The sequence below is a fragment of the Panthera pardus genome, unplaced genomic scaffold (genome assembly GCF_024362965.1).
Source record: "Panthera pardus isolate Hobbes unplaced genomic scaffold, ASM2436296v1 HiC_scaffold_7, whole genome shotgun sequence".
NCBI lineage: Eukaryota > Metazoa > Chordata > Mammalia > Carnivora > Felidae > Panthera > Panthera pardus.
Window position 1 is genome coordinate 21,316,934 of NW_026527002.1, and position 26,555 is coordinate 21,343,488.

Here is a 26,555-nt window from a genome sequence, read left to right on the forward strand (position 1 = left end):
CAACCACTTTTGCCCCAGCTCTAAGCTCTACTACTGAAAATGGAAAGCATCACTGCTCTCAGAAGGGTCAAGGGAGAGAAGAAATACTAGTATGTTACGGATGCAGCTTAGAGCTGATAGTTGTAAAAAGAACCTTTATTCATCAGGAAAGAATTATTCACTCTTAGAGATTTCCATCCAAATGGTCAGAATGTAGGTGATGGCACATCAAGGGCTATATCTCCCCATCTATAAGATGTTGAGGTAAGACTAGAACCGTGGTTTCAAACTGGTGCCTCTGAGGAGGTTTCCCGAAGGGCCATAGGGAGCACCTACTGAGTGGTCTGCCCAGCCCCTCCTCTGGGAATTGCCATGTTTCTGCTGCAGCTCCCTGCTCCATCAACCACAGAATCATGACCCATGCAGGACCAATCAGAACCTCTGTTTCTGCACAGCAGATGGCCCAGCAAGCCAGAGACGTACAAGGGGAGTAGAGAAAGCCAGCCCACAATCAGAGAAGGGACTGGAGGACATGTGCAGAGAAAAGCAGGAAGAAAACTGCCTGGACTCCCTGGTTTCCTTCTTTTTTGCAGACTTCCCTTTTGTTTGCTTAAGCCAGCTCATGGTGACCCCCATGACGTGCAACCAAATAAACCAAAGTTACGCCGAGATGAGAGGAGGGATGGGTAGGCAACTAGAAAAGGTTTTATTTTAGGCCTCACATTTTTATTGGGCTTGGTTATGTGTTAAATTGCTCCCTCCCCCGCCGCCAAAAGGTATGTTAAAACTCCTGCTTCCCCATACCTGTGAATGTGACCTTATTTGGAATAGGGTCTTTGCAAATGTTATCAAGTTAAGATGATTTGATTGGGCTCCAAGGTAATTACTGTGCTTATAACAAGAGAAGAAGAGACACGGACACCAAAAAGGGTGCATGCCATGTGATGATGTGAGAGAGGTCAAAGTGCCACAGCCGTAAGCCACGGAGTGCCAAGGAGTGTTAGCAGACCTCCAGAAGCGACAAAGAAGCAAGGGAGAAGTACCTGATGGGTTTCAGTCACCTTGATTTTGTACTTCTGGCCTCCAGAAGCATAAGACAATACATTTCTGTTATTTCATACCACTCACTTTATGGTAGTTTGTTACAGCAGCCTGAAGAAACAAATATAGGCTTCTGATAAGATGCTCTTGCTTAAAAACAAAAAAAGAAATTGAAAACCACTGAATTCTATTTTAAATTTCAGTCACTTAACAATTTCACTTATAAAACATCTCATTCATGGGGAAGCTGAATAAATGAAATCCTGATTTAATTTGTAATTTCCCAGTTTGTTTTATTCCTATGTATTGTGTAACTATTTTCAGTAACTTCTACTCAACGGTGTACTTCTCTGCTAATCAAATAAATATTTCATTTTTCCAATTTGGTTAAAAGTCACTTTTCATCTTAGGATCTTCAAGGACAGGAATAAGGTACACACATATTTTATTTCATGGTTTTCTTGTAAAATCCAGCATCTCAGCAAAAGCTGGAGTTAGCATTTCAAATTTGCCATAAGTTAAGACATAAGAGGCATAGTTACAAAAATACAATGGGGCCTTCAAATATTTTTATTCCAAAAAGCTTTAGAATGTCATCATTTGAAATTTTTATAATGAAAGCAAGTTAGCAATCTAGTATTTCTAACAAAATATTTCTCTAGAAGAGTCTCAGGAGACCCGATTCCCCGCACAGCTGACAACACGTGACCAAACAAATGTAGCGTTAGTGCTTATAACTGGCATTGGTATCTTGGTTGCATTTTTATTTTTTTAAGTTTATTTATTTATTTTGAGAGAGCAAGCGAGCAGGGGAGGGGCAAAGAGAGAGAGAGAGAGGGAGAGAATCTCCAGCAGGCTTCGCACTGTCAGCTCAGAGCCAATGTAGGGCTCGAACTCGCCAACTGTGAGATCATGACCTGAGCTGAAAATCAAGAGTCAGACTGACTAAACCGACTGAGCCACCCAGGCACCAATGATGATTGCGCTTTTGAAATTTTATTGTAAACTTGCAGGTGGCCAGATAATTTTTTTATCTGTTACTATGTTTTTCTAGAGATAGGTCCAATAAAAGTGCGTTATAATTATATCACACGTCTCAGTTTTTAAAAAACTTGAAAATACATGATCCTACTTACCTACAAAATTGCAGTTTTAAACAGTAGTTAAATATGATCATCTCTGTTTTATTGCTGAAGAGACTGAGGTTAGGAAATCTGCCCCAGGCCATACAAAGTCTTCTGACTCCAGACGTAAAATGTGGTTTTCAAGATACCAGACTGTCTACCTAACTCACATACGAGGGTCAGGTGATTGCATGGTGGGTTTTTAACTGCTGACCTCACAGCTTCTAAGAAAAATACAGTGATTTATTTTTTAATTCGCTTTTTTTCCCAAAGAGCTACTAGATGCTTTTTGTATCTTGACATGATTTCCTTCTAGAAATCCTCATACACCAAAGAAACAGAAAGACACAGCCATTGCTTGGCTCTTTGATGTTTGTTTCAGAGGTGTTTCACCTCAGAGAGGATCCATCGTGGCTCTCCTGAGGGACAGTGGAGCTCTGCTCCCCGAATGAGGACTCCACAAGAGGTGACAGAGGAGTAGTCAGAACCATGATGGAAAGCTCTGCACACCTCCTCCTCTCCTTTCTGTCCTCGCGAGGCAAACTAAAGAGTGGATAAAGCTTATAAAATCACATGAGCTACTTCTTTCTAGAGATAGAAAGCACACATGCAGAACATTTCAGAATACGACAAGTGGAATTTACGATTTAACATTTTTGCCCAGTGCTATGTCGACTGAGGACCAAAATGAGAAGCTCCTGGACCTCTGCCCATGGTCCCTTGTCACTTGATCATTGCATTTGCAAAGCACCTCTGGGGTCAAGACGCTAAATTATAGGAATATGATATTTTTTAATGTTCAAATCATCATTTTCCCTCCCTCAAAGTGTCACAGGTCACCTCAAAACTGAGTTTCAAATCTCACAGTGCAGAACAGCACCAAGATTAAGACCATTCCCACTTCACTGACCACTGAGGGCCAGAGGATTTCTTTTCAGTTTCTCCCACACGGAGACCCTCTGGGCTCACAGCTGTCAAGGAACTAAAAGAACACTGGTGGGGCTCTTATGAGCCTCCTGCCCAGCCGAGATGCCAGGGCTTAAAGGAAGAGGGGAGAAGCCTTCGCTGTCTCTTTTCCCACCTAGTCACATATCTTTTTATCCAGGGAGTAGAGAAGGGGAACCATCGGGACCTGAGAATCACTGCTTACAAAGGCAATAGAGATTCATAATATGCTGAAACCACGCAAGAAGCTTTTTCATTAAAAAAAAAAAATACCATTTCTCTCCTGAGGAAACTAAAACTCCTACTCCTATAAGAAATCTGATTAGGGAAACAGGTATGAAGTCTTATTAGAAGAGGTCATTAGCAGAGGTAATTCTGTGAGCAAAGAGCTACAGAGGAGAAGAAAGTAAGAATTACAAAAATAAAGCTGAAAAGGACACTGGGTTAAATGAAGTTCAGTCTCTTCATTTTATAGGTGTAGAAATTGAGGTTCCCAGAGAAATGCATAAAATATATTTAGTATTTTATAAAAAGAATGTGGACTGTGAGATACTACTCAACAACAACAAAATACTGATTCAATGCAATGACGCTGATGAATCTCACAAGCCTAACGATAAAAGAAAGAAGGAACATGGGGCGCCTGGTGACTCCGTCGGTTAAGCATCTGACTTCAGCTCAGGTCATGATCTCCCGGTCCGGTCCGTGAGTTTGAGCCCCGCTTCGGGCTCTATGATGACAGTTTGGAGCCTGGAGCCTGCTCCAGATTCTGTGTCTCCCTCGCTCTCTTTCCCTCCCCAACTCACACACTGTCTCTCTCTGTCTCTCAAAAATGAATAAATGTTAAAAAAAATTTTTTTAAGAAAAGAGTGAAACTGCTTCACTCTTACATAGCAAAAAGAAAAAACCTCAAAAAGATATGTAATGAGATTGCCCCATAAACACAACTGTTATAATACACAAAAATATTTTTAATCATTGTATCTTTTTAAAAATGTTTATTTATTTATTTCTGAGGGAGAGAGTGAGCAAGGGAGGGGCAGAGAGAGATGGAGAGAATCCAAGCAGGCTCTGCGCTGTCAGAACCCACGAACCATGTGGCTCCAACCCACTAACCGTGAGATCATGACCTGAGTTGAAATCAAGAGTCGGACGCTTAACCAACTGAGCCACCCAGGCACCCCTAATCATTATATTTTTTACCTATTGTTTAAATTTTAGTCTCAGATCTTAATTTCTTAATTCTTTTTATTTATTTTTATTTTAGAGACAGAGAGAGAGAGAGCATGAGCAGGAGAGAGGGACAGAAGGGAGAGAGAGAGAGAGAGAGAAAGAGAATCTTAAGCAGTCTCTGTGCTCAGCATGGAGCCCAACAAAGGGCTCAATCCCACAACCCCGGGATCATGACCTGAGCTGAAACCAAGAGTCAGTCACTCAACTGACTGAGCCATCCAGGTGCCCCTTAATTCTTAAATTAGATTTGTGTAATACAAAATATCCAAAAAATATATATATTATTGGAATTTGCAGATACTGTTAAATTTCCTAGTTATTCTCCCACATATCAATTTACATCAACGTTAAGGAGAAAAGTTACAAAAAAGAGCACAGTAAGTAGTAAGTTTTCAGTGAGTTAAATTTTTCATTTATTTCATATGCACTTCAAAAATATTTTTAACATCATAATAAAATCAAATACACCAGGCCCATTACAGGAGTTTAAAAGGACAAACAAGCTCAACGGGTCAAGGGTCCTTTGCCTGTTTAAGTTAAAAACTACACCTTACGGAATGAACTGGAAGTGCTTTATGTGAATTACCTCACAAGATGACTTAGGAGATCCATAAAATACACCCTGTAATTGCATACAGTCTGACTGCAAAAGCACTCTGATAGCACTTGACCCTTTGTTATTAAAATCCTTATCCATTAGCAGTTACTGCTTATTGCATAACACCAACAGGTCTTGTAAAACATGCATTTACAGGAACCACAACAGCATTACTAAAGATCGCACTTCAGGTTTGAAAAACAATTCTACTGTGGACAAAGCTGAATTATGAAACCACAGGTCTGAAAGCATCACCTATGGTCAGAGAACCTAAAAGCCAAGGTCACATGTGCCATCCCAAATACTGCCATGGACGTTTTCCCTAACAACTTTCGCTTACAGACATGCTCTTAAAAAAATAATATCTGTTGCCTTATTCAAGTTCTGAGTAACTCAAAAAATATATATAAGATTACCTCTAATTGGGAATATTTGTTGATGAGCCAAAGGAAGCTTACTTTCTTCCTGAGATGAACCTGAGGAAAATTTCTGAATCGTTTCTCTTCTGCTCACAAGATAAACAAATGAAATAAAACCTAAGAGACCTAAGGTTCTCCTTAATATAAAGCACATTCGAGAGTTGATCAAACTGTGAAAGTACCACACCGAACACACGTTTTAAAGATACACACGCACACATGTATTCATATAACAAATGCACACAGACTATCCAAACCATCCATCTCAAGTTTTATGAGACAAGTATAGGTTTTCCCAGAGGCAAAGGAAAATAGAAACCTTAAAACTACATTATTCATATTGGTGTAATTAAGTCATACTATAAAGGTTGGCATTTTTCTTCTAGAAGTCTACTTTTGATAACCAGTATCTCTGAGACAGATATAAATTAGGTTAGCTGATTAAATAGTGTACTACTTAATTCATAACTTCTAAAATCATTAAAAATTGGTACAGAGCTTTTGAGGAATTTCCAGACACTCGGGTTACAACAAAAATAGTAATTATGATTTTAAAAGTAATAACTCTTTCCCTCGGATTGACATTCTGTTTACTTACAGACTGTCCGTTCATCCCCCGGGGGTCTTCCATTGAAGGCTTTTTCTTCTGAATTATATATGGGCTATTAGCTACACACTTCTTCAAAGGGTTCCAACAGCCCTGCACCTGTGCAGAATAGAGCATCAAGCGGCCGTATTAATTGTGTGGCATGAAATCAAGAGCTGATCTTTGCGTCTGCAGCTTTCCATGTGCCTGCATGTATACACAAGTCAAGAACGCTTACCTTCACTGAGTGAATCTTTAAAATAAATGTTACGGGCTCACTGTTTATCACGATTTGCATGAGCCAAATGTGGCCAAATTATAGCTCAGTGCGTCTGCTGGAAGCAGCCGCAGGCCAAGGGAAAAAAGAATGGAGAGGCCAGCTAGAGGGCTTTCCAGACACATTATTTTTGAGCCAACAGGACAAGAGCTTTTTTCTTTTTCCTTCTTGAATTCAGTTTCTCCAAGCTATTTATCAACGTCAATTGTACCATAATGCAAAGAGGAAATAGTAACAAAGAGATATGATTGTAGTCTGGGCAAGGATAAAAGAGAAAAAGTCTAGAGTTGAGTGTTTTACCCTCAGGGCAAGGATATTATTATACTATTTCTTAGCAAGTTTACATTAGGTCACAGTTTCACGGTTGATCAGTTCTGAACCTTCAGAGACTCAACACCTTCGAGAAGCATGGGCTCTGGGGATGCTTCAAGATGGGAAGAATAAGTGTAGTATTTTGAAACATATTCTACAGTTAGTTATCTTCAAACAACAACAACAAAAACAACAACAACAACAACAACACACAGTCATCTTGTTGCCCATTCTCATTTCCTAACTTTCCAAATTGATTCTCATGCTTATGCTCAAATGAGGAACCCAGAAGAGTCTCTCAGATTCTCTTACGTGCGCTTAGCAACTGAGAAATTTTTCTAGGTGCCTCGCATCACCTCCAACATAGATATTTGAATATTATGGAATTTAAAAAAATCGGTATGATTTGGATATCGCCCAAGACAAAATTATGGAACAGAGAATACATAGCCGTTTAACCTCAATATCACATTTTGTAGAAATACTTGAACTTCTGCATGTTAGCCTGGTGGGAACACCACCGGACTGGAAGTCAAGAGATGAGAATTCAGGTTCTGACTCTGGCGCTAACCAGGTGAATGATCTGAGGTCAATAATTTATCTCTCTGAGCCTCAGTTTTTATTATCTGTGAAATGGGAGCTTTCAATTGGATGATTTCTTACAGGCATATGTTTGATATGTCTACTTTAATGATTGTTTGCATTTACACACATAATCTTCAGGTAAAAGATCTCAAGCTTGGATGATTTGGGATGTAATTTTAAAATGTTGGAGTAATTGTCTTTGTGTTGGTTTTACTCACAATCGTCCAAGCTGGAAAATGTATGCCTTACCCACTGCCAAAGCAAAGGTGATGCTTCTTGGGCAACATGAGATTCATGAGTAACTAGACTCCGAAAATTTTGAGAATCCTTATGACGGCACAGTGTTTTTTGTAATTTTAACAAGAAATTATGTTATAATTTCAGGTCATAAGTAAATAAAAAATCCTGTGGATGTATTTACGGTCTACGAAACCAAGAAAACACAATATGGTACTCTATTTCAAATTCCTTAAAATTTCAGAACTGAATCTTCAAACCCACCCCCTACCATTGCTTGTAGAGGATTCCTTGCATAATCAAAGAAGAGATATTATAGAAACTAGACTTTTTCCATTGCTTGAGTAACTCTCTCGAGGCACATTAACTTTTCTAGGCGATAAGGCAACTTTTAAAAATAATAATAATAATGCTGCCTTACATTGGTCAAACCCTTTACAGTTTACAAAGTGCTTTCACATAAACTGCCCACAGGGCACCTATATGTGCTGAGACAAAGTCCAGTCTCATTCCTCACAGAAGGGGGCGGGCCCAAGACAAAGCCCCCTCTGATTCCCCCTAAATTCCCATCCTCTCCATACCTGTCCTGAGAACATGTTTCAATCAAAATCTGTATATTTGATATTCCAGGATTATTTCCCATGTGTTTCTTTTCCATATTTCCATATTGAACTTACTGAACAGTTTAAGGTATTAAGAATGGTCAAGTTACATGAGCATGAAAGCTATTTCATTTGTAATTTTATTTCTTCTGAAGATGAAACTGTTCTGTACCAAATGCTGTATTTGTTATTGTTTCCTGGGCTAAAACAGAAAAGACTGAGCTTATTGAGAAGTCAAAAGAGTCAGCCTTCATCTACTTCAGATAGATGTCTCCACGGAGAAAGACTACCACTCGAAAATTTTTAAAAAAGCACAGAGAGCCATGGACTTTATTTACAAATCCTCCACTGCTTGCTAAATCAGCATAGTTGTTTCCAGATTTCTACATGTCAATCCAAACCGTGCAATAGATGCCACGACTAGGTCTACCGATATTTAGGAGCCTGGCTTTAGTAAACCCTTAATTCCCTTGGTGCACTTGATTTTTCATGGTTTATAAATAAGCCTGCCCCCATTATAGCACTTATCTAATGGGACTGTAATTATTTCTCTACCTGTCTCCCGCACTAGACTGTAGCTCCATGAGGGCTAGGACGATGCCTCCCTCTCTCATTCAGGTCACATATGGCACTCATTAAATATTTTGAATGAATGAATGAATGAATGAATGGTGTTATCGATACATGGCAAGTTTTTAATACATGTGAACTCCGAGATAGAATTGGGTGGGCAGTCAAATAGTGGTGCTATCATTCAATCAACTTTAAAAGTATCCATCAAATTTCTGGTCCTGAACATTTGTTTCAAGTACCCAGCAAATAGGCTCAAGTAGAAAACAGTTTACTTGATGCCTGTCTACCTACTTACGTACTTACCCACTTATTGCACACATAAAGAGTAGCTATTCATAAAACTGTTCAGACCTACACGTAAATACATATGGAGTAGTCAGAGGTGAACTCTCAGAGACTTTGTTTAAACCAACACGTGGTCCCTAGAAAAGAAGGAATCGAGGAACGTTCAAGGAGGCTCATCTAAATACAGAATGGTGAGGGCAGATACGCACGGATGGGAAGGCCAGTTGGTTGAGATTTGTTTGGGGAGATTTGTGGAGCACCAGAGGCAGGTGCCTTGGTAGCAGGGGTGTCCCTACAAGGACAGGGAGCCATGAGCCTGGTGGCAGTTGGATCCCCATTCACGCATCCACCCCCAGCACTCACCTTGCCAAAGCAGGGTGCATTCGTCACAAAACGCCAAATCCTTTACTTACCTACTCCTGAGTCAACTCTTATGGCACCCTCCCTAAGAGGGGTGCCCCCTGGAGCTGTACACCATGGAAGGCCACCCCTCTGTTAGCCACGGAGGTGTAAGCTTTCCTGATAAAAAGGCAAGGGACTGAAAGACAGCCTGAATCTCTGCTGGCCAACTTCACTGTTCTGGAGTCAGTTATCCACTCCGAGCACGGAGGAAAAGCCTGGAAGTCTCTTCCTGAAGTGTATTTCAACAAGCTCTTAAGTAGGAAGAAAAGATCCACGGAACAAAATAGTGAAAAATAGCTGCACGGCTGGGCACACATGTAAATAGGATTTGACTCCTCCTATTGGCCAGTTGCACGATGCCACCTGCGAAACTGCTCTCCCGGGGGGGGGGGGCGGACGGTGGGAATCAGCCCCTTCCCAGGCCACCGTAGCTCACAGAATACAGGGTAGGGGCATTCCCAGCTCAGAGTGGTGTGGCTCCTATCTTGCATTCACAGTCCCAGGCCAGATGCTAGCCTCGGCATGCGGTGCTGAGAGGAACCATGCAGGTGACGAGAGGGATAGCAGGAGGCAATCCTGGGCAAGAAGGAGAAATGGAGGATGGGCCCTGTGTGAGCTGGTCTTTTCAGTATCTGAGGGAACGATGCCTTCTTCAGTCCAATCCCCTGGACCATTGATGAAACACCTCTGAAAAGCTAATTTTGTTACGGGGACTCGCTGCACACAGGATTAATGGGGGGAAATCTCAATAGCTCTGAACCTAATGTTTCCTGGCTTCAGTAAAATTTTTACTCCACATAGGTGCTTCCTATTCGTTTCTACCCAGCGGCAAAAGCCGGGCAGCAGATAAAATAAGCAATAGCACCTCTCCTTACGTGGGAACATTTATCTTGCTTTTGCCTTAGTTCCAGCTCATCCAAAGCATCCTGGCCATTGTCAAAACAAAATATTGGGAGAAGTTAAGTTGGCATAAGTGTGTGAATTACGGGGGCATAAAACAGACGGAGAGAGGGTCTTGTCAAGCAGGCTCTTGGGACAGACCTTCCAGATTGAAGAAAACTCAGGTGGAGACTAAGATGATTGGGAAGAAAATAATATTTTTAAAAATATGATGCATCATCTCTATTTTAATTTTTCCTGCCGGTTTTGAAAAAAATGGGTTATATTTCAGATGGCACGTAAATCATCTGTAATGAAGCAGCGACCCATCAGACACTGTGAATAACTTGTGGCTCCTTGGATGAAAGAATATTTTCATTACAGCGCCCCATCACTTTAATCTTTGCTGTCTCACCAAGTGTTGAGTTTTCTAACATTCCTGAGAAGCAGAAGGAAACTAGCGGTTGAACATTGCTTTATAGAAAAGAAAAGGGCTATTCTGAAGTGTGTCCCCAGAAGACTACAACTACAGATTGAATAAACATATCAAATCAAGGGGTCTTTAACAAAATTTACAAACAGAAGCCTGCAGTGAAACGAACCACCGGATGAATGACCTCCAGGGACCTACTCAGCTGGCAATTCCATGGTTCCCAAAGCCACAAGAGGCCGTGTGGCACTGTCACCTCTTCTTTGCTTTACTCACCTTCCTAAGAAATGTGGTTATATCAAAGAGATATACGTGAGTGAGATTGAGAAAGCAGATACGCAATCATCTCTCAGATTGTTAAGGAGCACATCCAGCCACTGAAGCCATTCATTGAAAAAAAGCAAGTTCAGCTCTATGTTGGTGAATGTCTTCTCCAGCTGGAGATAAAGTTTCTACAGAAATAAATGTCCACAACAATTTGCTCTTATAGCTGTTCCACGGATTTCCTGGTACTACTGTTTTAAGCATGAGGCCTGTCTATTCATTATAGAACTTCTATCCAAATACGACCAGATTTCTGCTTCCACCATAGGTAACTTCCTTCTCATTTCAGATGAAGAATGGAAAGCGTGGGGACAATCAAATGAGTTGAAACCAATTAGGAAAATTAATGGCATGTGTTTATCGAGCGACTGAAGTTCAACTCAAACTACGTTTTGAGAGAGCGGCAGACCTACACAGTCTTTTAATGTAGCACTTCACACATGGACAATATTAAGAAAACTCCAGAGAAACATGCCCATAGTCCCATCAACTCAACTTACTTTAGGAAACTATAATCACAGCGAATCATCAGGCTTGCTTGGTTTTCGGTTTCTCTGAACCTCGTTGCAGAAGTATTTTACAGTCTACATTTGTCATTCTTAACGCCCCTGTAATTTATGTTCCATCAGGGAGATAATCCCATAAGGTGGGAGATTTGGGGTTTGTTTCACTCTTGCACTATGGCATCCAACACTTCAAAATCTGCATTCATCAAGCTCTTGGCCTTCTTTTTAATGCTTTCTTTAAGCACGAATTCCAAACGGTGTAATCAGAGGATCAAACAATCTGGTGTCTGAAAGTAGTAATTCTTGTAAAGTGGGGTCAAATTCACTTATTCAGATTTCTCTCACATATAACAGTGGCCCTAGTACGAGAAGATGCAACATGAAAGTCATATTTTAAGGATATTCAAAGGAAATTGCTCCCACAGATCCTGCAATCTCGACCGCATTCGTGAATCCTCCCATATCGAAAGGTACCAAATTTTCGTGTTCACGGACGAACGTTTGAATACGAAAAACCGCGGCTGGGCGTTTGAAAGCCTTAACCAAATCACGATGCAGACCTTCACTGTGCTGATCTCCCGCATCGGTCACTTGCTCTCTCTTCCACTCAGCATTGCTCTTTGAATACGATCTGCTCTCGTGGACTCCAGATGAAAAGTCAAACCTCATTCCAGTAAATATGGGATCTTTCATTACCATCCTGATCACTCTCTCCTCTTCTTTCAGCAAGGTGAATCACCATGCCACACGACTCGGTTGGTGGAGTCTGATGACCATTGTCATAAAACCATTTTTTAACTTTTTTAATTTATTTTGAGAGAGAGAGAGAGAGAGAGAGAGAGAACGTGCATGTGAGTACAAGCAGGGCGGAGGGACAGAGAGAGGGACAGAGAGAATTCCAAGCAGGCTCCATGCTATCAGCACAGAGCCTGACGGGGGCTCAATCTCAGGAACTGGGAGATCATGACCCAAGCCGAAATCAAGAGTCAGATGCTTAACTGACTGAGCCACCCCAGGTGCCCCTGTCATAAAATAATTTATATTCAAGCATAGAAATAGTAAATGGTGCCCACTGATTATGACTGGTGGCATATCCACGAGGGATTTGAGGAACCATGGTTGTGTGGCAGCACGTTGCTTAGGAACCGCAGGCCTATAAATCTCATATGTAATGAAGAAATGCAGGCATCCAAGAGAAAATAAGCTAAAAATATAAATCACAGGGGCCCCTGGGTGGCTCAGGCAGTCAGCTGTCTGACTTTGGCTCAAATCATGATCTCATGGTTTGTGAGTTCGAGCCCCATGGAGGCTGCTTCAGATTCTCTCTCTCTCTCTCTCTCTTTCACTCTCTCTCTGCCCCTCCTCCTTCTCATCCCCCCCCCCCACCGCCTTGTCTCTCTCTCTCTTAAAACTAAATAAACCTTAAAAAAAAAAAAAAAAAAAACACCACAATCACAAATGAGAAATTCATCTAAAATTTCACTGGGCTGGTATATTAATTCTGCTTGTATCTGCTGGATTGAGGGTATTGTCAGTCCTCCGGGGAGGTAGTTTTTAAAAAAAATGTATCACGGAAATAGTTTCTCAGCCTACAGAGACTATAGTTTCAGTTTTAAAACAATAAGGTCTACAGGGCGCCTGGGTGGCTCAGTTGGTTAAGCATCAAACTCCTGATCTCGGTTCAGGTCATGATCTCACAATTCACAAGTTCAAGCCCCACATCGGGCTCCTCGCTGATAGTGTGAAGCCTGCTTGGGACTCTCTCGCTCTCTCTCTCTGCCCCTCCCTTTCTCTCTCTTGCTCTCTCAACATAAATAAATAAAGGTAAAAAAAAAAACAAGGTCTGGAATAACTGGTAGCCAACTACATTGGTACCATTCAGGGGTTATGTTTTTCTGCTGTTTAAATTAAGTAAATGACTAGAACTAAATGATGAATGTTCTCACTTCATTCAAAAGGCAAAGAGGAGATATGAAACACCGACTCCTTTTCTTTTATATAGGAAGATCTACCATTAAATACCTCCTAAGATGTTAAAAATACACCACGAAAAACTCACCCATAGGAATGGAAAGCAGGACAGTGGCTGCTTGGGGCCAGAGCCGAGGGGGTGGAAAGTGGCGGATGGACCGTAAAGGGGCACGAGGGAACGATCTGGGGGCACTTACAAGTGTTCTCTACCTTGACTGTAGTGGTGACATGAGCGAAAATGATTATCAAAACTCATTGAAATATACACTTCAGCTTGATTTTTTTTAAATGTGCCACAATTCATGTTTCTTATCAGTTGTCAACCTCTTTTTTCCAGCACCATCAAGGAATTAACGTTTTGATGATGACGGCCTTCACCACTGGACATAATAGTCCCTGCCCCTCCGAATAAAACATGACATTAGTGCTGATCTTTGTCTAGCTGTTTATCCACCAACACTCGCCTCTAACACAGGTGATATTCACTCCTGCTTGAGTAAACTATATGGGTCCAACAATAATGTTCACTTTCAGGTGTAAAAGTGAAAAGGGGTTTTCTTTTTCTTTCTTTCTTTCTTTCTTTCTTTCTTTCTTTCTTTCTTTCTTTCTTTCTTTTCTTTCCTTCTTTCTTTCTTTCTTTTTTTTTCTTTCTTTTTTTTTCTTTTCTTTCTTTCTTTCTTTCTTTCTTTCTTTCTTTCTTTCTTTCCTTATCTCTTTCTTTTAATGTTTATTTATCCTTGAGAGAGAAAGAGAGAGAGAGAAAGCAGGGGAGGGGCAGAGAGAGAGGGAGACACAGAATCCAAAGCAGGCTCCAGGCTCTGCACTGTCACCAGAGAGCCCAATGCAGGGCTCTAGCCCGTGGACTCTGAGATCATGACCTGAGATGAAGTCGGACACTTTATTGACTAAGCCACCTAGGCGCCCCCGAAAAGGGGCTTTAAAACATATCCTTGGTTTAAGAGGTGAGGATTAAAAAGTACATAATGTTGTTTAACGTTAAGGCTCAACTGGCATGTCAATAGTTATGATTCTGAAGGTTTTATTTTTTAAAGAGTTAAATTTGAATGTTGAATGGTGGTCCGGTTTTCAGTAATACCCTGGGTCAGATTCATAAAGTATTTGGCCTACAAAAAATTCAGTTATCAAAATTTAAAAAGCAGGTTTATTTCTAAAAAATAAAATGGAAAGATTTATTTCTCAGACTCTTATACCGTTTCTGCTAAAATTCAGAGGCAATTTTAGCCATGGATATAGGCATAGACTTCAATGTCCAGCTCATTAGGTAACGTATGTTCATCATTAGACCTTAAAGCTAATGCATATTACATGTGCCAGTTTAGGAGAAACTAGAGAATAAACACCTCTCTGCTCTGCTCCAACACTATTCCCTCCCCCTTGACAATCACAACTAAAGTTTAGCAAAGCATTTTCTTCATTTCCTGGATGCTGACTCTTACTTGCTTCTTGACCAGAGAAAGGATTACTTGATGTAATAAGATTGCAGGACTACGTCTCAGAGGCCAAAACATCGAAAATAAAGACAGTAATGGAGAAAGCATTAAGCTGTCAGAAAAGATGTACTGGCTCAGGGTTTCATGAATCTCACTCTTTCCTTAAAATCAAAGGGTAACTTACATTACAGCAAAGCTAAAAAAGTTTCAGAAATCTGCCTCCCCTCAATTCCATGAGAAAAAAATAGGTGACATAATCCACAAGGATATACATGGTATGAGATGTGATGGGGCCACAGAAGGAAGTTGTGGAATCCAAATTCCCATCTAGAGTGGGAGTCATCTAAAACATCCTTTACAGGGGCACCTGGGTACAATTGGTTAAGAGTTCCACTTTGGCTCAGGTCATGATCTCATGGTTCGTGAGTTCCAGCCCTGCACTGAGCTCCGTGCTGACAGCTCAGAGCCTGGACCCTGCTTACAAGTCTGTGTCTCCCTTTCCCTCTGCCCCTCCCCTTCTCTCTCTCCCTCTCTCTCTCTCTCTCAAAAATAAATAAACATTAAAACTTTTTTAAAATAAATAAATAAATAAATAAATAAATAAATAAATAAATAAATAAAACATCCTTTACAGACAGCCAACCCGCTTCTGCATGAACACTTCCGGGGACAGAAATTCACCAGCTTGGCAAGCTTGGTCCACAACTGGAAGGTTTAACCTTTAGGTGGTGCTCCCTTATAATGAGCTGAAATAGACCCATCAAAGCCCCTTTCTCTAAAATCAGTTTTTCTTCTGCACAGACACAAACATATTGCAATACCCTCCTGTACAAAGTAGTTCTTGAAACATTTAAGATTAATAATATCCCCTAAGGGCTCTCCTTTCTAGGCCCAAAATATCTTTTTTAAAATGAGTTACTTAACTTTCTGATCTCCCTCCACAGGACATATCTGTTGGCCAGTGGTCCCTGGATGCAAACACCGTACTGAGCTTAGGGACACTCAAACTCTTGGGCAAATGACCTATTTTCAAGGCATTATCCCTCTCTTCTCTATTTGAGGAACTGACTCATCCCTGTGAAATTCTCATTTTGTTAATTTCTGCGTGTCAATCAAGCCCACTGGCTGTTCTGTGACTCAGGGTTCTGCAAGCCAATGACTGATGCATCCGTTCCAGCTTTACGTAATGCACCAACCCAAAAACCACGGCTTTAGCTTGCAACTTTCAAGTCACTGATAGAAATGATAAAGGGGAGAAAGCCAAAAACAGAGTTAGTCCTGATGAGTCAAAGGGTGAAAAAGACTACTGAAGGCTTAGAGCAGGAGGACGAGGGCTGCAGTTGGTAACTTACCATCTCTGTGATCTTGGAAAAATTCACCTCTCTGAGCCTGTTTCCTCACCTATACAGTGACATTAATACCATCCAATAGGATAGAGATGATTGAAAATGCGTCCTACACTTAGTCCACGTTCACTAAATTTGTGCTGAGCAGATGATAAGTATTTTGTAAGGGATGAAAGGTCATAAAACGATAACCCAATATGCCTGATTGTCTCTAGTATTTACTTCCAAAAATTATCATGTAAGTCAACTGCTTAAGAACAATCAGACACTTTTAGAAGCTGTATTTCAGGTTACTAATATAACAATTAGGAAAACAACACTGTTATTGTAGCACTCCCTCTCTTTAATTACCTGTTGTGAACACCTTGATTTTTTTATGGGCTAAATAATCCCACTAACAGATTTTTTTCATAGTTCCTATTTTGTAACTGACCTTAATTAGCACAGTGCCCTGCCTTCCCTCCAAGGCCTTTACATGTTCCACATTGTGAAACTTGTTAGATTGTGCTCTCTCCCAAAGCAGGGAACAAGTCTGATTTCAGTCTGATGTGGTCTGATAACCAAATCCTTTCCAAGCTGGCCCCAGTTACCATCCCTGCACATCTCTACCACATCCCAGGTCCCTCCTGCTCACCCACAGCCACTCCAGGTTACTTCTAAATGCCTCTGGTGCCAAAAGTCTCTGCCTAGAGGACACACTGTCCACCCAGACTCCTGCCTACCTTGCAAGGCTCATTCAGTCCTCTCTTCCAGGAAGCCTTGCACACCTGTGACTTCGCCCATTAGAGTACTAATCACATGAGGTCACAACTGTCCACCACACTGCTCCTTCAGGAGCGTTTTTACCCATTTTTACCCATGTAACTCGATGCTTGGTACATGGCACCTTTCCCAGTGTTGGCTCACTGAACAGCTCAGAGCTTGACACACGGCACACTTGGGGTCTCTGAAGAGAATGGAAGAATGCCTTCTTGTTCTACATGGACATCCTGCTTCTACATTATTGTAGCACTTCTCACTCACAACTGCGACTTTGTGTGCTGAGTATACACTCGCTTTGATTCTTCTGAACAGGTAATTAACTCGCACTTCTCTACAGGTTTGAGTCCTCCTCCCACCAGGATTTTTGGAAGAGGCTTTGAGTCTTATGAGATGACTTATTTGGCTAGCATTCATCAGTGTGGCCACCAGAAGAAAAATGTTGGGTGGGTCTTAACATGAAGAAAACAATAAAAATTGTCTGTACTGGAGGCATTGTCCCCACCTTCCCCCAAACTCACCGAAGGCAACGCAGAGATCCTGTCTATTTCTCATCGGCTTCTTAATGATTCCTAGAAATAATAATGGGTCACCATTGTTGACCTCTCCAATTCATCTGCTACTTCTTTTAACTGGCCTCTTTGATTTGGACCAACCGACTCACTTTCAGCCACAGTAAGGAATCCTGGGGACGGGAGGGGGGCTAGAAAGCACTAAATATAAATATCTGCTTGCCTCAACTGCTCCCCAAATGTTTTCCATTACTGGAGCTTCGAGCGCAAGCACACGTCCAAGACAGCAATCACAACATCAAATAGGGCCAAGATGACCCCCCTCGGTCCCCCGACGTCCCAATCAGTCACCACCTCCCGGAAGGAAAACAAACCGGCCCCAGACACAGCCCTCCACGTGCAGCGGGCGCCCCAAGGCTTCCAGGCAAAGGGGCGACGCGCGTCCCCAGCACTGCGCGCACCGCCGCGCCCTTCCAGGTGGCCTCGCGTACCTGGCGGCGGTGCCCGCGCCTCGGACGAGGCCGGCGGGCGAGGGTGCGGGCGGCGCGCGTGCTCGCCCGGGGGTCTGGACCCCGGCGGCGGCGGCGGCGGCGGCGCCCCCTCCGCGGCTCCCCGGGCTCCCATCGCCGCCCTCCCGCCCCGGGTGGGGCCGCGGCCCCGGGCTCTCGGCCGCTGCCTGGAAGCCAGAGGGTCAGATTCAGTTTCACAACAAAGTCTCTCCCCATCACTGCAACCGGACTGGAGGCCAAAGCGGCCGGGCAGCCCGGGCAGGGGCCGGAGCGCAGCCGCCGCGGGCGAAGGTGGGAAGAGAGCGCGCGAGGGGAGGGTGGCTGGCGACAGGGTCCCGGCGGCTGGACTTACTCGGGTCCCAACTGCGGCGACGCGGGACTGAGGAACCGGTTCTTCCGAAAACAAACCGAAAATGGGTAACGGAGAGGCCAGGGCAGCGCTTAGAGGGGTTCTGTCTCGGTGTTTAGGGCAAAAAACGGCTCTGGCTTCCAGAAATTCGAGCCGGTGGTGGCTTTTTTCTTTCTCTCCTTCTGAAATGCGCCTGTGCCTCCGGGTTGAGGGGCGCCCTTTGCGCGGCTCCGAATGCGCAGCGACACCAGGGCCGGCGCTGGCGAGGGGAACCCTCTTCCCAGCACCCCCGGTCTTCCCAGTCCCCCCTTCCCGGCCCCCAGTCCCCTCCCTGGGCCCCGACTCCCCTCCGCACGGGAGCTGGAGCCTGGGCCTGCTGCCCACGCCCCGCGGGGTGTCTAGGACTCCTCAGCCTTGGCCGTGTTTAAACTCAGGGTGAGGGTGGAGGGGGGTTGGTCTGTCAGCGTGGGGCAGTTAGGTGTGCTTGAGGTGGGCCTGTAGGGACAGACAGGCCGAGTGACATGGTGATCTTTTTTTTTTTCCTGGTGGGTGGGGAGCACCTTGAAGTGCTTAAGTCGTCAGACTGAAACTTATTAAAACATCAGAGATTCGAATAATTTTATAAGTGGTCTTAAAGGTAAGTACTGTAACTTAAGGACTTTTGCCTTTCTTTGCATCGAGGAACACTTGGGGAGGGTAGGTGGAAGTTCCTGTAACCTCCAAGTCCCTCTGTATCTTTGAGTTGATGGGGGCTAGGGCCAACCTGGATTCAACCTGTAAAGTGTTTCAGCATTGGATGAAACCTCCATCAGAGGCCAGTAATCTGAGCTCCTCCTTCTTTGGCAACTTCCGCTTACTTGATTAGGGAATCCAATCACAAGCAGTGAAGGATTTGCAGACACTTTGATGATTTGCTCTTATAAGGACTCATGCTTCTCAGTGAGCAGCATTAAAATGTTTGCAGTTCTCTCTCTCGCTCTCAAATAAAATGCCTTCCGCATCGTCACTCAATTATTCACATCGAATGAGATCATGTAGGCCAAAGGCCCTCGGAAAGTATAAAGCACGGTATGAATACAGATATAATTGTGCATACTCGGGCAAATTCATCTAGAGTCACATGCTTTGCTGTTGTTTATGAGTCAAGTATCTGCTGGCTTGTACGAGATACCATGAAGTTAGAGTCAGAATCCTTCACCTTCAAAGACCATAAGTTATAGATTGAGATAAGACCAACATGCAGGAAATAAATAGAAATATACACAAACACGGATTAGGGGTCCTGAACTGTTGGATGTTTATTAGTGTGCAGACCCTGAAACTTTCCAAAATAGACCATGTATGTCAGGTGAGAGGATTTCTACAAGTCAGTGTACTGATAAATTATATTAACTCAATAATTCCCCAATACCTTGTCCAAATAGAAATAATAACCAAATCAGCCAGTTGATGAGGACGACCTTGCCTTTTTGAATCCATTGCTTATCCTTTCTCATTATGAATATAAAAAAATATGGTATAAAAAAGCAAATCCAGAGTCTTTTAGAGCTCAGGTGATCAAAAGTTTTATTTAAGGAGGAAGTAACAAAAACCCCAAAATACCAAATATAAGTATCTGCTATGAACTCACCAAAAGCAATGAAAGTTTCTTTTGTCAAAGACTACAGGCATGGTATTTATTTGAAAATCGTATTTAAAAAATCAATCTTTGTAATTTAGAAGCAATAACATATAATCTAAATTTTATGTATTAATACAAAGAGTCTTTTGATCCCTGATTCTAATATTTCTTTAAAAATATATATAGAACAGCTCCAAACCCAAATATTCTACCATTTTATTTTTCTAACATCTCAAAACCTAGATTCATATGGTCTTTGGATAAAAATAGCTAAATTTTGAACCAGTTTCTGAACTTGAAGGTGTGAAGAATTATTTCATTACTGCTCTTTAGGAAACGCCATGTGTTTAAAATATTGGCAGCACTAGATTCAGAAGATAAAGTCATATTCAGAATTTCCTATTAAGGAAAATTGCTATTTGGGCAAAGTACATTTATTTTAGTGCAGTATACAAATTCTTCATATTCTCCAAAACGGGAGTAGCAGGAGCCAATTTATTGAGTATAATGTATTCCAGACACTTGCTGGAATAAACAATGCTCTTGAGCCCCTCAGATGCACAGCCAATAGGGAGCTGTTGACTACTTGAGGTTTTTACACATCTCTCTGCCAAATCAGAAATCCAAATCCCAAATCAGTCACAGGCACAGTGTGGATTTGTAGTCCTGTCTGGGCACGGGGTCACAGTCCGCAAATGCATGATACCACCTAAGATAGGTTTATTTTTAACATAAAATATACTTATTTTTCCATTTGACAAGAATACAAGTATGAATAAAATTTTCAATAAAAATTTAAGTGTCCTTTGTAACACCAAGCCAAGATCCAATAAAACACATATTCATAACCACTTGAGAATATATATGTTTATATTCATCTATCGATGTGTATATATATATGTATGTATGTGTGTATATATATACATACATATATATATACATGTACATATATGTACATATGTGTGTATACATATATATGTACATGTATATATGTATATATATATATATATATATATATATATATATATATGAGAGAGAGGAAGAGAATTTCCATGTAAAAAACTAGTAACTACCATAAGGACTCAATTATGTATCTGTTAGTTTATATTGGACCAAGAACATTGAGCTGTTTACATGTCATAAAATGCTAATCTTAACTGCTATCCTAACCTACCTATGTACAATAAAGAAATGACAGGGTTTCTTGCACATGAAGGCACAAAAATTGCTTAAGTGTAGAATTTTTTACTCTAGTTTATGGCATAAACATAGAATACATGTGACAGAAATATATGTTTAAACCAAGGACTTATTCAAACTCTCAAATACATATCCACAGAAGGGAGAGGACAAAAATCAACAGAAATTTTGTAGTTCTTTGAGCATTTGTATTCTGTCTACAATGACAGGTTAGGTATATTATGAACAATCCTGATTCAAAAGAAATTTTGTGCTTCTCTCTCTCTCTCTCTCTCTCTCTCTCTTTCTCTCTCTCTCTCACGTGCACGTGCACTCACGCAGACACACACACACACGCGCGCACATGCGCACACACTTTAAAAATCCTTGTATTATTTGGTTTGGCAATGTACTTTCATCTCGAAAGACTTGTCAAATGCACCTAATGGGAGTTTTCCTTAAAGGGGAAAGAAGATCCAGCCCACTAGCTTAGATCAAGATTTACTTGTGATCATCAGTTGGAGAAGACTGTACCATATGGAACAACCAAGAGTCAAGCCAACTCTTCAAGTGTGAGTTAGACATTTTCTTATGTGCAGGAGCCATTTAAAGAAACTTTTAATCGATCAATGATTTTTCCCCCCAGTACCGGTCTTTCTTTTTTCACTTAGCTAAATCACTTAATACTGTTAGCATCATGTTAACTCCTGGAGTATGTCTGGCTAGAGAGCATGAATTGAAGGCACTAGAATAATAATACCAAGAGATATTATGCACAAGACTGATCCCTATGCTTTAAGGCCTATATACTTTAAAAAGCACTTGTGATTCTTAGTCTACTGAAATATCCTGTGATCTGAAAGTTAAGGTCTATGCCTATTGATCCACTAAAAAGTGGTAGGAGGTAAACCCGGGAGAAATTTATCCACTAGACAGGAACTTATTACATGAGCCATAGTGAACTTATTACATGAGCCATAGTGAACTTTCTACATGAGCCATAAGTTTTGACTTTTACATTTAATTTCTTGTTACATTAGGGCTAGTTTTCTAATCCATTTATTGTTGACTAACTAACATTAGCAAATACATTTCATCCTATCAAGACTTGTAAAGAACATTATCAAATTCTTTATACTAGCAATTTGGGGGGTATGTAGTAAAAGGGCACTTTATGCACTTACAACTTAGGAAACCGAGTTTGGGATACAACACAAGGATCCTTGGCCAGCTTTCTACTAAAGCAAAGACTTAAGATGAATTGTCAAGTTATGTTTTACCCATACCCTATGTCTCACAAGTAATTACTACAGCAAACTTTATTGTACTTTTGATTAGTTAAAACAAATAATACCTGTTGTGTTGATCTTTTCCTTTTAGGTGAATCTTCCAAAGTTACTGAGATTCAGATTTTCTGAATTTAATCTAATTTGCCCAATTTTTCTTTTCTTTTTATCATTTTTCTCTCTTGGCATATAGATACTTTTCATTCTCAACGACTGTTATAGGTGGAGCTTTCCTGAACTTCCCATTTGCTTTTATCCAGATCATTCTACTTATTAACATATCCATTTGTGAGCTGCCTTTACTTTTATAAAGAGATGATATCTAACAAGTGCTTCAGGGGAATATGATTCCTTGATGTGGCAGTCCTTTGCTCTTGCCCCCACTCCACAGCCAATGGCTTGGTTGTTCTTTTTACATTTCTGTAATATCATATGACAAACAAGCATCAGATTTATTCCTCTTTCTCACAACTAGCAAATTTTTAAAACAGCACCTTTTTCTCCAAGAATAAAATTGCAGGTGCATTAAAAAAATATAACCAGCATAATTGCTCTTCCGGTATAGTTTAGAACAGAACTGCATTCTCCATAAGTAAACTCTCATGACCAGCAGAACGGAAATATCTGGGAGTTTGACTCATGAAGAGTACGAAGTTGGACCTCAACTTTATGACTTTTAGATTATATTTCCCCAGACATACTACTTGTACTTATCTAGGTTAAATCTCATTTGCTATTTCCTGACCATGTTTTTGGCAGATAGCTGATAGTACTCTTGTTGACTTTTGGTTTATAATTGTAAATTACTATCAACATTGTCTTGAAACGGATTCTACTTTGTGAGTTCTGTCATCATGCAAAAATAAAACTAAACAGGTAGAGAGCCCAGGATAAGAAAGCTTGGATTCATTGAAAAGATGTAACATGAAAGGTTTATCCTGTAAAAGCAGAGATTGTGGGCTGAGGCCATTTAGAGGAAACAATCAGCTCTCTTTTGGCCAAAAATAAGCCTGAAGAATAGTACCAGAGGTAGCTGTAAAGATAATTTTCAAACAGCCTTGCCTTGCATGCCAAACCAAGTACCGTCTAAGCGCCAAAATTAGTGCCAAAGGAGTAGTGGAAAGGAGAAAGCAAACAATCCACTGTTTGTTTGATAAGCATAAAATATTTATAGTGAGGAAAATTATGTTTCCAACATTGTAATTGTCTTTATTTCTTAACATGTAACAAGAGGCACTTCAGAGCTGTTCTTGGTAATGAAAACCTAATGTGTCCTTGAATATTAGTCAGATATTCAGAGAGCTGAATTGTTGATTGGGGTTGACTTCTTCTGTTTCTGTTTTTGTTTTTGTCTGTTTTTCTTTGCTTTGTTTTATTCTTTGCCTCCATGTGGTTTCTCTCCTAACACAAGACATTGTGTTTGCTTGCTTTGTTTTGGTATTCTATTTATCAAACAAATATTTGATAGCTTAAAGTATTCTTGAAGGGACAAAACTTAAAATTGCTTTATGCATCATTTAAACCAGTGCTTTGACAGGATATTAAATCTCTATATTAACTGAATCATAGCCCCAGACCAGTATATTTATGGTGACTATGAAGGGGGGGGGGGGAATCCAACTGAAATCTTAGCAATCACTTTTTAGAACACACAGCATGCTGACAGCTAGTGGCCATTTTACTCTGAAATCCTTATCCCCGGATTTCATTTTTTAATTTGCTGTAGATCCTGAAATAAATGCTCAGCTCAATAATTTGCCTAAATCTAACATGATGTAGATATTTCCTTTCAGATCAGAGAATTTATTTATATATGCAAAAGGAAAACTCAAATCATGTCCCGATCAGCTAAGGAAACTACTGGATTAGCAGGGGCAAAATGTTTGTTGGAGTGAAAAAAGGAGTTATTCTTCTGTGTGTGTGTGTGTGTGTGTGTGTGTGTGTGTGTGTATAATATGATCCCTGTGGTGACTGCAGTGCGACCACTTGCAGCAATTTTTAATCTTTGAAGTTAGGTAAAATTTTGTTAGCAGTCTCAAATCATTAATTTAATCGCTTTGGGTGTCGTTCCAGCAACTCGCGAAATTCTCACCCGCAATCAGATACAATGACATCGATGGAGGCCAAAGGCACCATGCGTTTACCTGCGCTCTGTGCGAATGCAATTGGATTGCCGGTGAGGCCAGGGGCAGGGGGGTGTGAAACTATGTACAAAATTAAATGTGAGCGAGAAATGCTGATCAAATCCTTTGGAAAGAGGCGTTTACTGTTCAAGAAATACTGCGAACGTGGCTGCAAGGATCAATGGTGAATGACTCACTTGATGTGAAAATCGAGCTAGGAAGCTTGGGAAGAGGCAGAGAGAGAGGGAGACAGACAGAACGAGAGACCGTCTGGGGTCGCGCGTACTGGGGCTGTGGCATCGTGGGAGGAATCGCAGAAGCAGAGACCGCCAAACGACGTGAGCCGGGCTCAGATAGCTAAGCAAAATTCACCTCGGAAAGGAGGCTTTTCTCTGCCGATTTCGCCTTCACTCTACGGAAGTCTAGCTCTTTTCCTAAGCCTCGTCTATTTCCTCAAGCCTAGGACGCCGGCACATTTTGATGCTCTTGGAAAAGCCGCGGAGACTCTGGGTTGCTGGTGCTGTGTGCAGGCGCGTCCGGTCGCTCTGCCTGGTGGCTCTGCAATTTGATTTCAGGCCTTTTTCCCCCTTGGCATTATTTTTTGACTACTTGAGGGTGGGGGGGGGGGGGACCATATAAGAAATTCGAGAACAGACTGTGGGATGCAGAACTGCACACGTGATCTTGCAAATGGGATAGGAGGGTGGGGGAGGTGGGGAAGAGAGAAGTGAAACTAGAAATTATGGTCCGGCTTTAGAATTCCAGAATCTCCCTTATTCTTTCCCAATATATATTGTTTCTGATTCTTCACAGCTGCGCTTACCCAATAAAAGTGGAAGAGGGAAGATAATGGCCCGAATAGTGACGTGTCTACGGACATAAATGTACAAGCGGCTCGCCAGCGGGGGCTTTTGTGGAGGAACCTCAGAGAGAGAGATGCCGTTCCCCAGGCTGTTTCTAAATACACGGAGATTATTTCTCTAAAGATTTTGAACAGTTCTTTTGTCCAAATCCAAGACCCTATAATGCATAAGCTCCCTCAAATGGGGCATTCGAATTTCACTTATTTAGAGATGTCTGAAGCTTTCAAGAATGAGAGAAGTGCGGATGAAAAGACATCTTTTTATGGTCTGTTTTGGGTAGCTGAACAGGTAGGCAGACACGCGAAAGAGATACTTCTGGAAGCTGCTTTGCTTCAGAAGGTACCTTCTTATTTGCTAAAAGTTTATATTATTGTCAATAAAATCAAAAGACAAGCTGTCAGTGTGGATGTATCATTTGATAAGTAAATTCAAACACAAAATTTTCTTTGGAAAGGGAAGATAAATCAAAGTGCTACCCCTGATATCTCAGTCAAATCAAGATTGAAGAAAAAATATTCTCTCCATAAGAACGTTCAGGTTTTTTTTTTTTCTTTTCTAACATGTCTGGAGTTAAACAAAACATGTTAACAAGATTGTAACGAAAACTCCTCACGATGTAAACATCCAAAGAAAGAAATTCTAGATTGATTATATTCTGGGACCGCAAAGATTTTATTACTAGATATCACTGAAGCAGTGGAACCAGAGGCTGAAAGCCTTAGGACTCTAACTGGGTGGTGAAGGGATTTTAGAGAACTAGCTCCCAATTAAGAAAAAACTTCATAAAATGTAAATGCAATAAGTTGAGCTGAATTTTATTTTTCCAAGATTCAAGTATGTATTTAGTCTGTTTGGAAGGCCCATGGCCAATTCATGAATGTATCGGAATAAAACACAAGATGAAGTGCCAAATACCTGTGGTTTATGTAAACTACATAAAATCGCGGGGTTTTTATATTTAGATGGATACTAGACGGATATAAAATGGTAGATAAAAATCAGTTGTTACGGCTTGTCGTGGATTTCCATGTGTTTATTAATTTTCCTAAGTTTTATTTATTTATGTATTTATTTAATTTTTTGCATTTACAAACACTTGTCCAATATGAGCTTCTGAAAGTGCAGCAGGCATCATTTCCTTATTTCACTTCTCAGAAGTACACGGGAAAAGACACAACCAGAGGTGTTTCTAAGTGAAACGGGTCCTTGCTGCTCGACCTCAGGAAACAATGCGAAGCGTTTGGCCACG

The 26,555-nt window shown here is 41.2% G+C and overlaps 2 protein-coding genes across 7 annotated transcripts in view; one reads left to right on the forward strand and one right to left on the reverse strand.

Moving 5' to 3' along the window:
• The window catches only part of EYA1 (EYA transcriptional coactivator and phosphatase 1), a 352,397-nt gene extending 333,901 nt beyond the window's left edge, over nt 1-18,496 (reverse strand). For 4 of the 6 annotated variants that reach the window (XM_053896119.1, XM_053896117.1, XM_053896118.1 and 1 more), the window contains exons 1-2: nt 18,238-18,493; nt 5,938-6,045 (exon numbers count right to left, since the gene is read on the reverse strand). In XM_053896119.1, coding sequence (XP_053752094.1) covers nt 5,938-5,970 — 33 coding nt within the window. In that variant the 5' untranslated portion in view covers nt 5,971-6,045; nt 18,238-18,493. Of the gene's footprint in view, nt 1-5,937; nt 6,046-18,237 lie in introns of all 6 variants that reach the window. The other 2 variants (XM_053896121.1, XM_053896120.1) reach the window with 1 other exon arrangement.
• Nucleotides 12,078-26,218, forward strand: LOC109269281 (serine/arginine repetitive matrix protein 3-like). The gene is made up of 6 exons (XM_019453183.2): nt 12,078-12,092; nt 17,180-17,305; nt 17,683-18,176; nt 21,499-21,606; nt 24,394-24,627; nt 25,257-26,218. The coding sequence occupies exons 1-6, from the start codon at nt 12,078-12,080 to the stop codon at nt 25,291-25,293; spliced, it is 1,014 nt and encodes a 337-aa protein (XP_019308728.2). The 3' UTR covers nt 25,294-26,218.
• Nucleotides 26,219-26,555: the final 337 nt, after the last annotated feature.

Bases quoted from the DNA above. Each gene is read 5' to 3' on its own strand.
- LOC109269281 (XM_019453183.2), top strand. The intron at 21,607-24,393 runs GTGAGTTAGACA...GTGTCGTTCCAG, and splicing joins GTCAAGCCAACTCTTCAAGT to CAACTCGCGAAATTCTCACC. The intron at 24,628-25,256 runs GTGAATGACTCA...GATTCTTCACAG, and splicing joins CGTGGCTGCAAGGATCAATG to CTGCGCTTACCCAATAAAAG.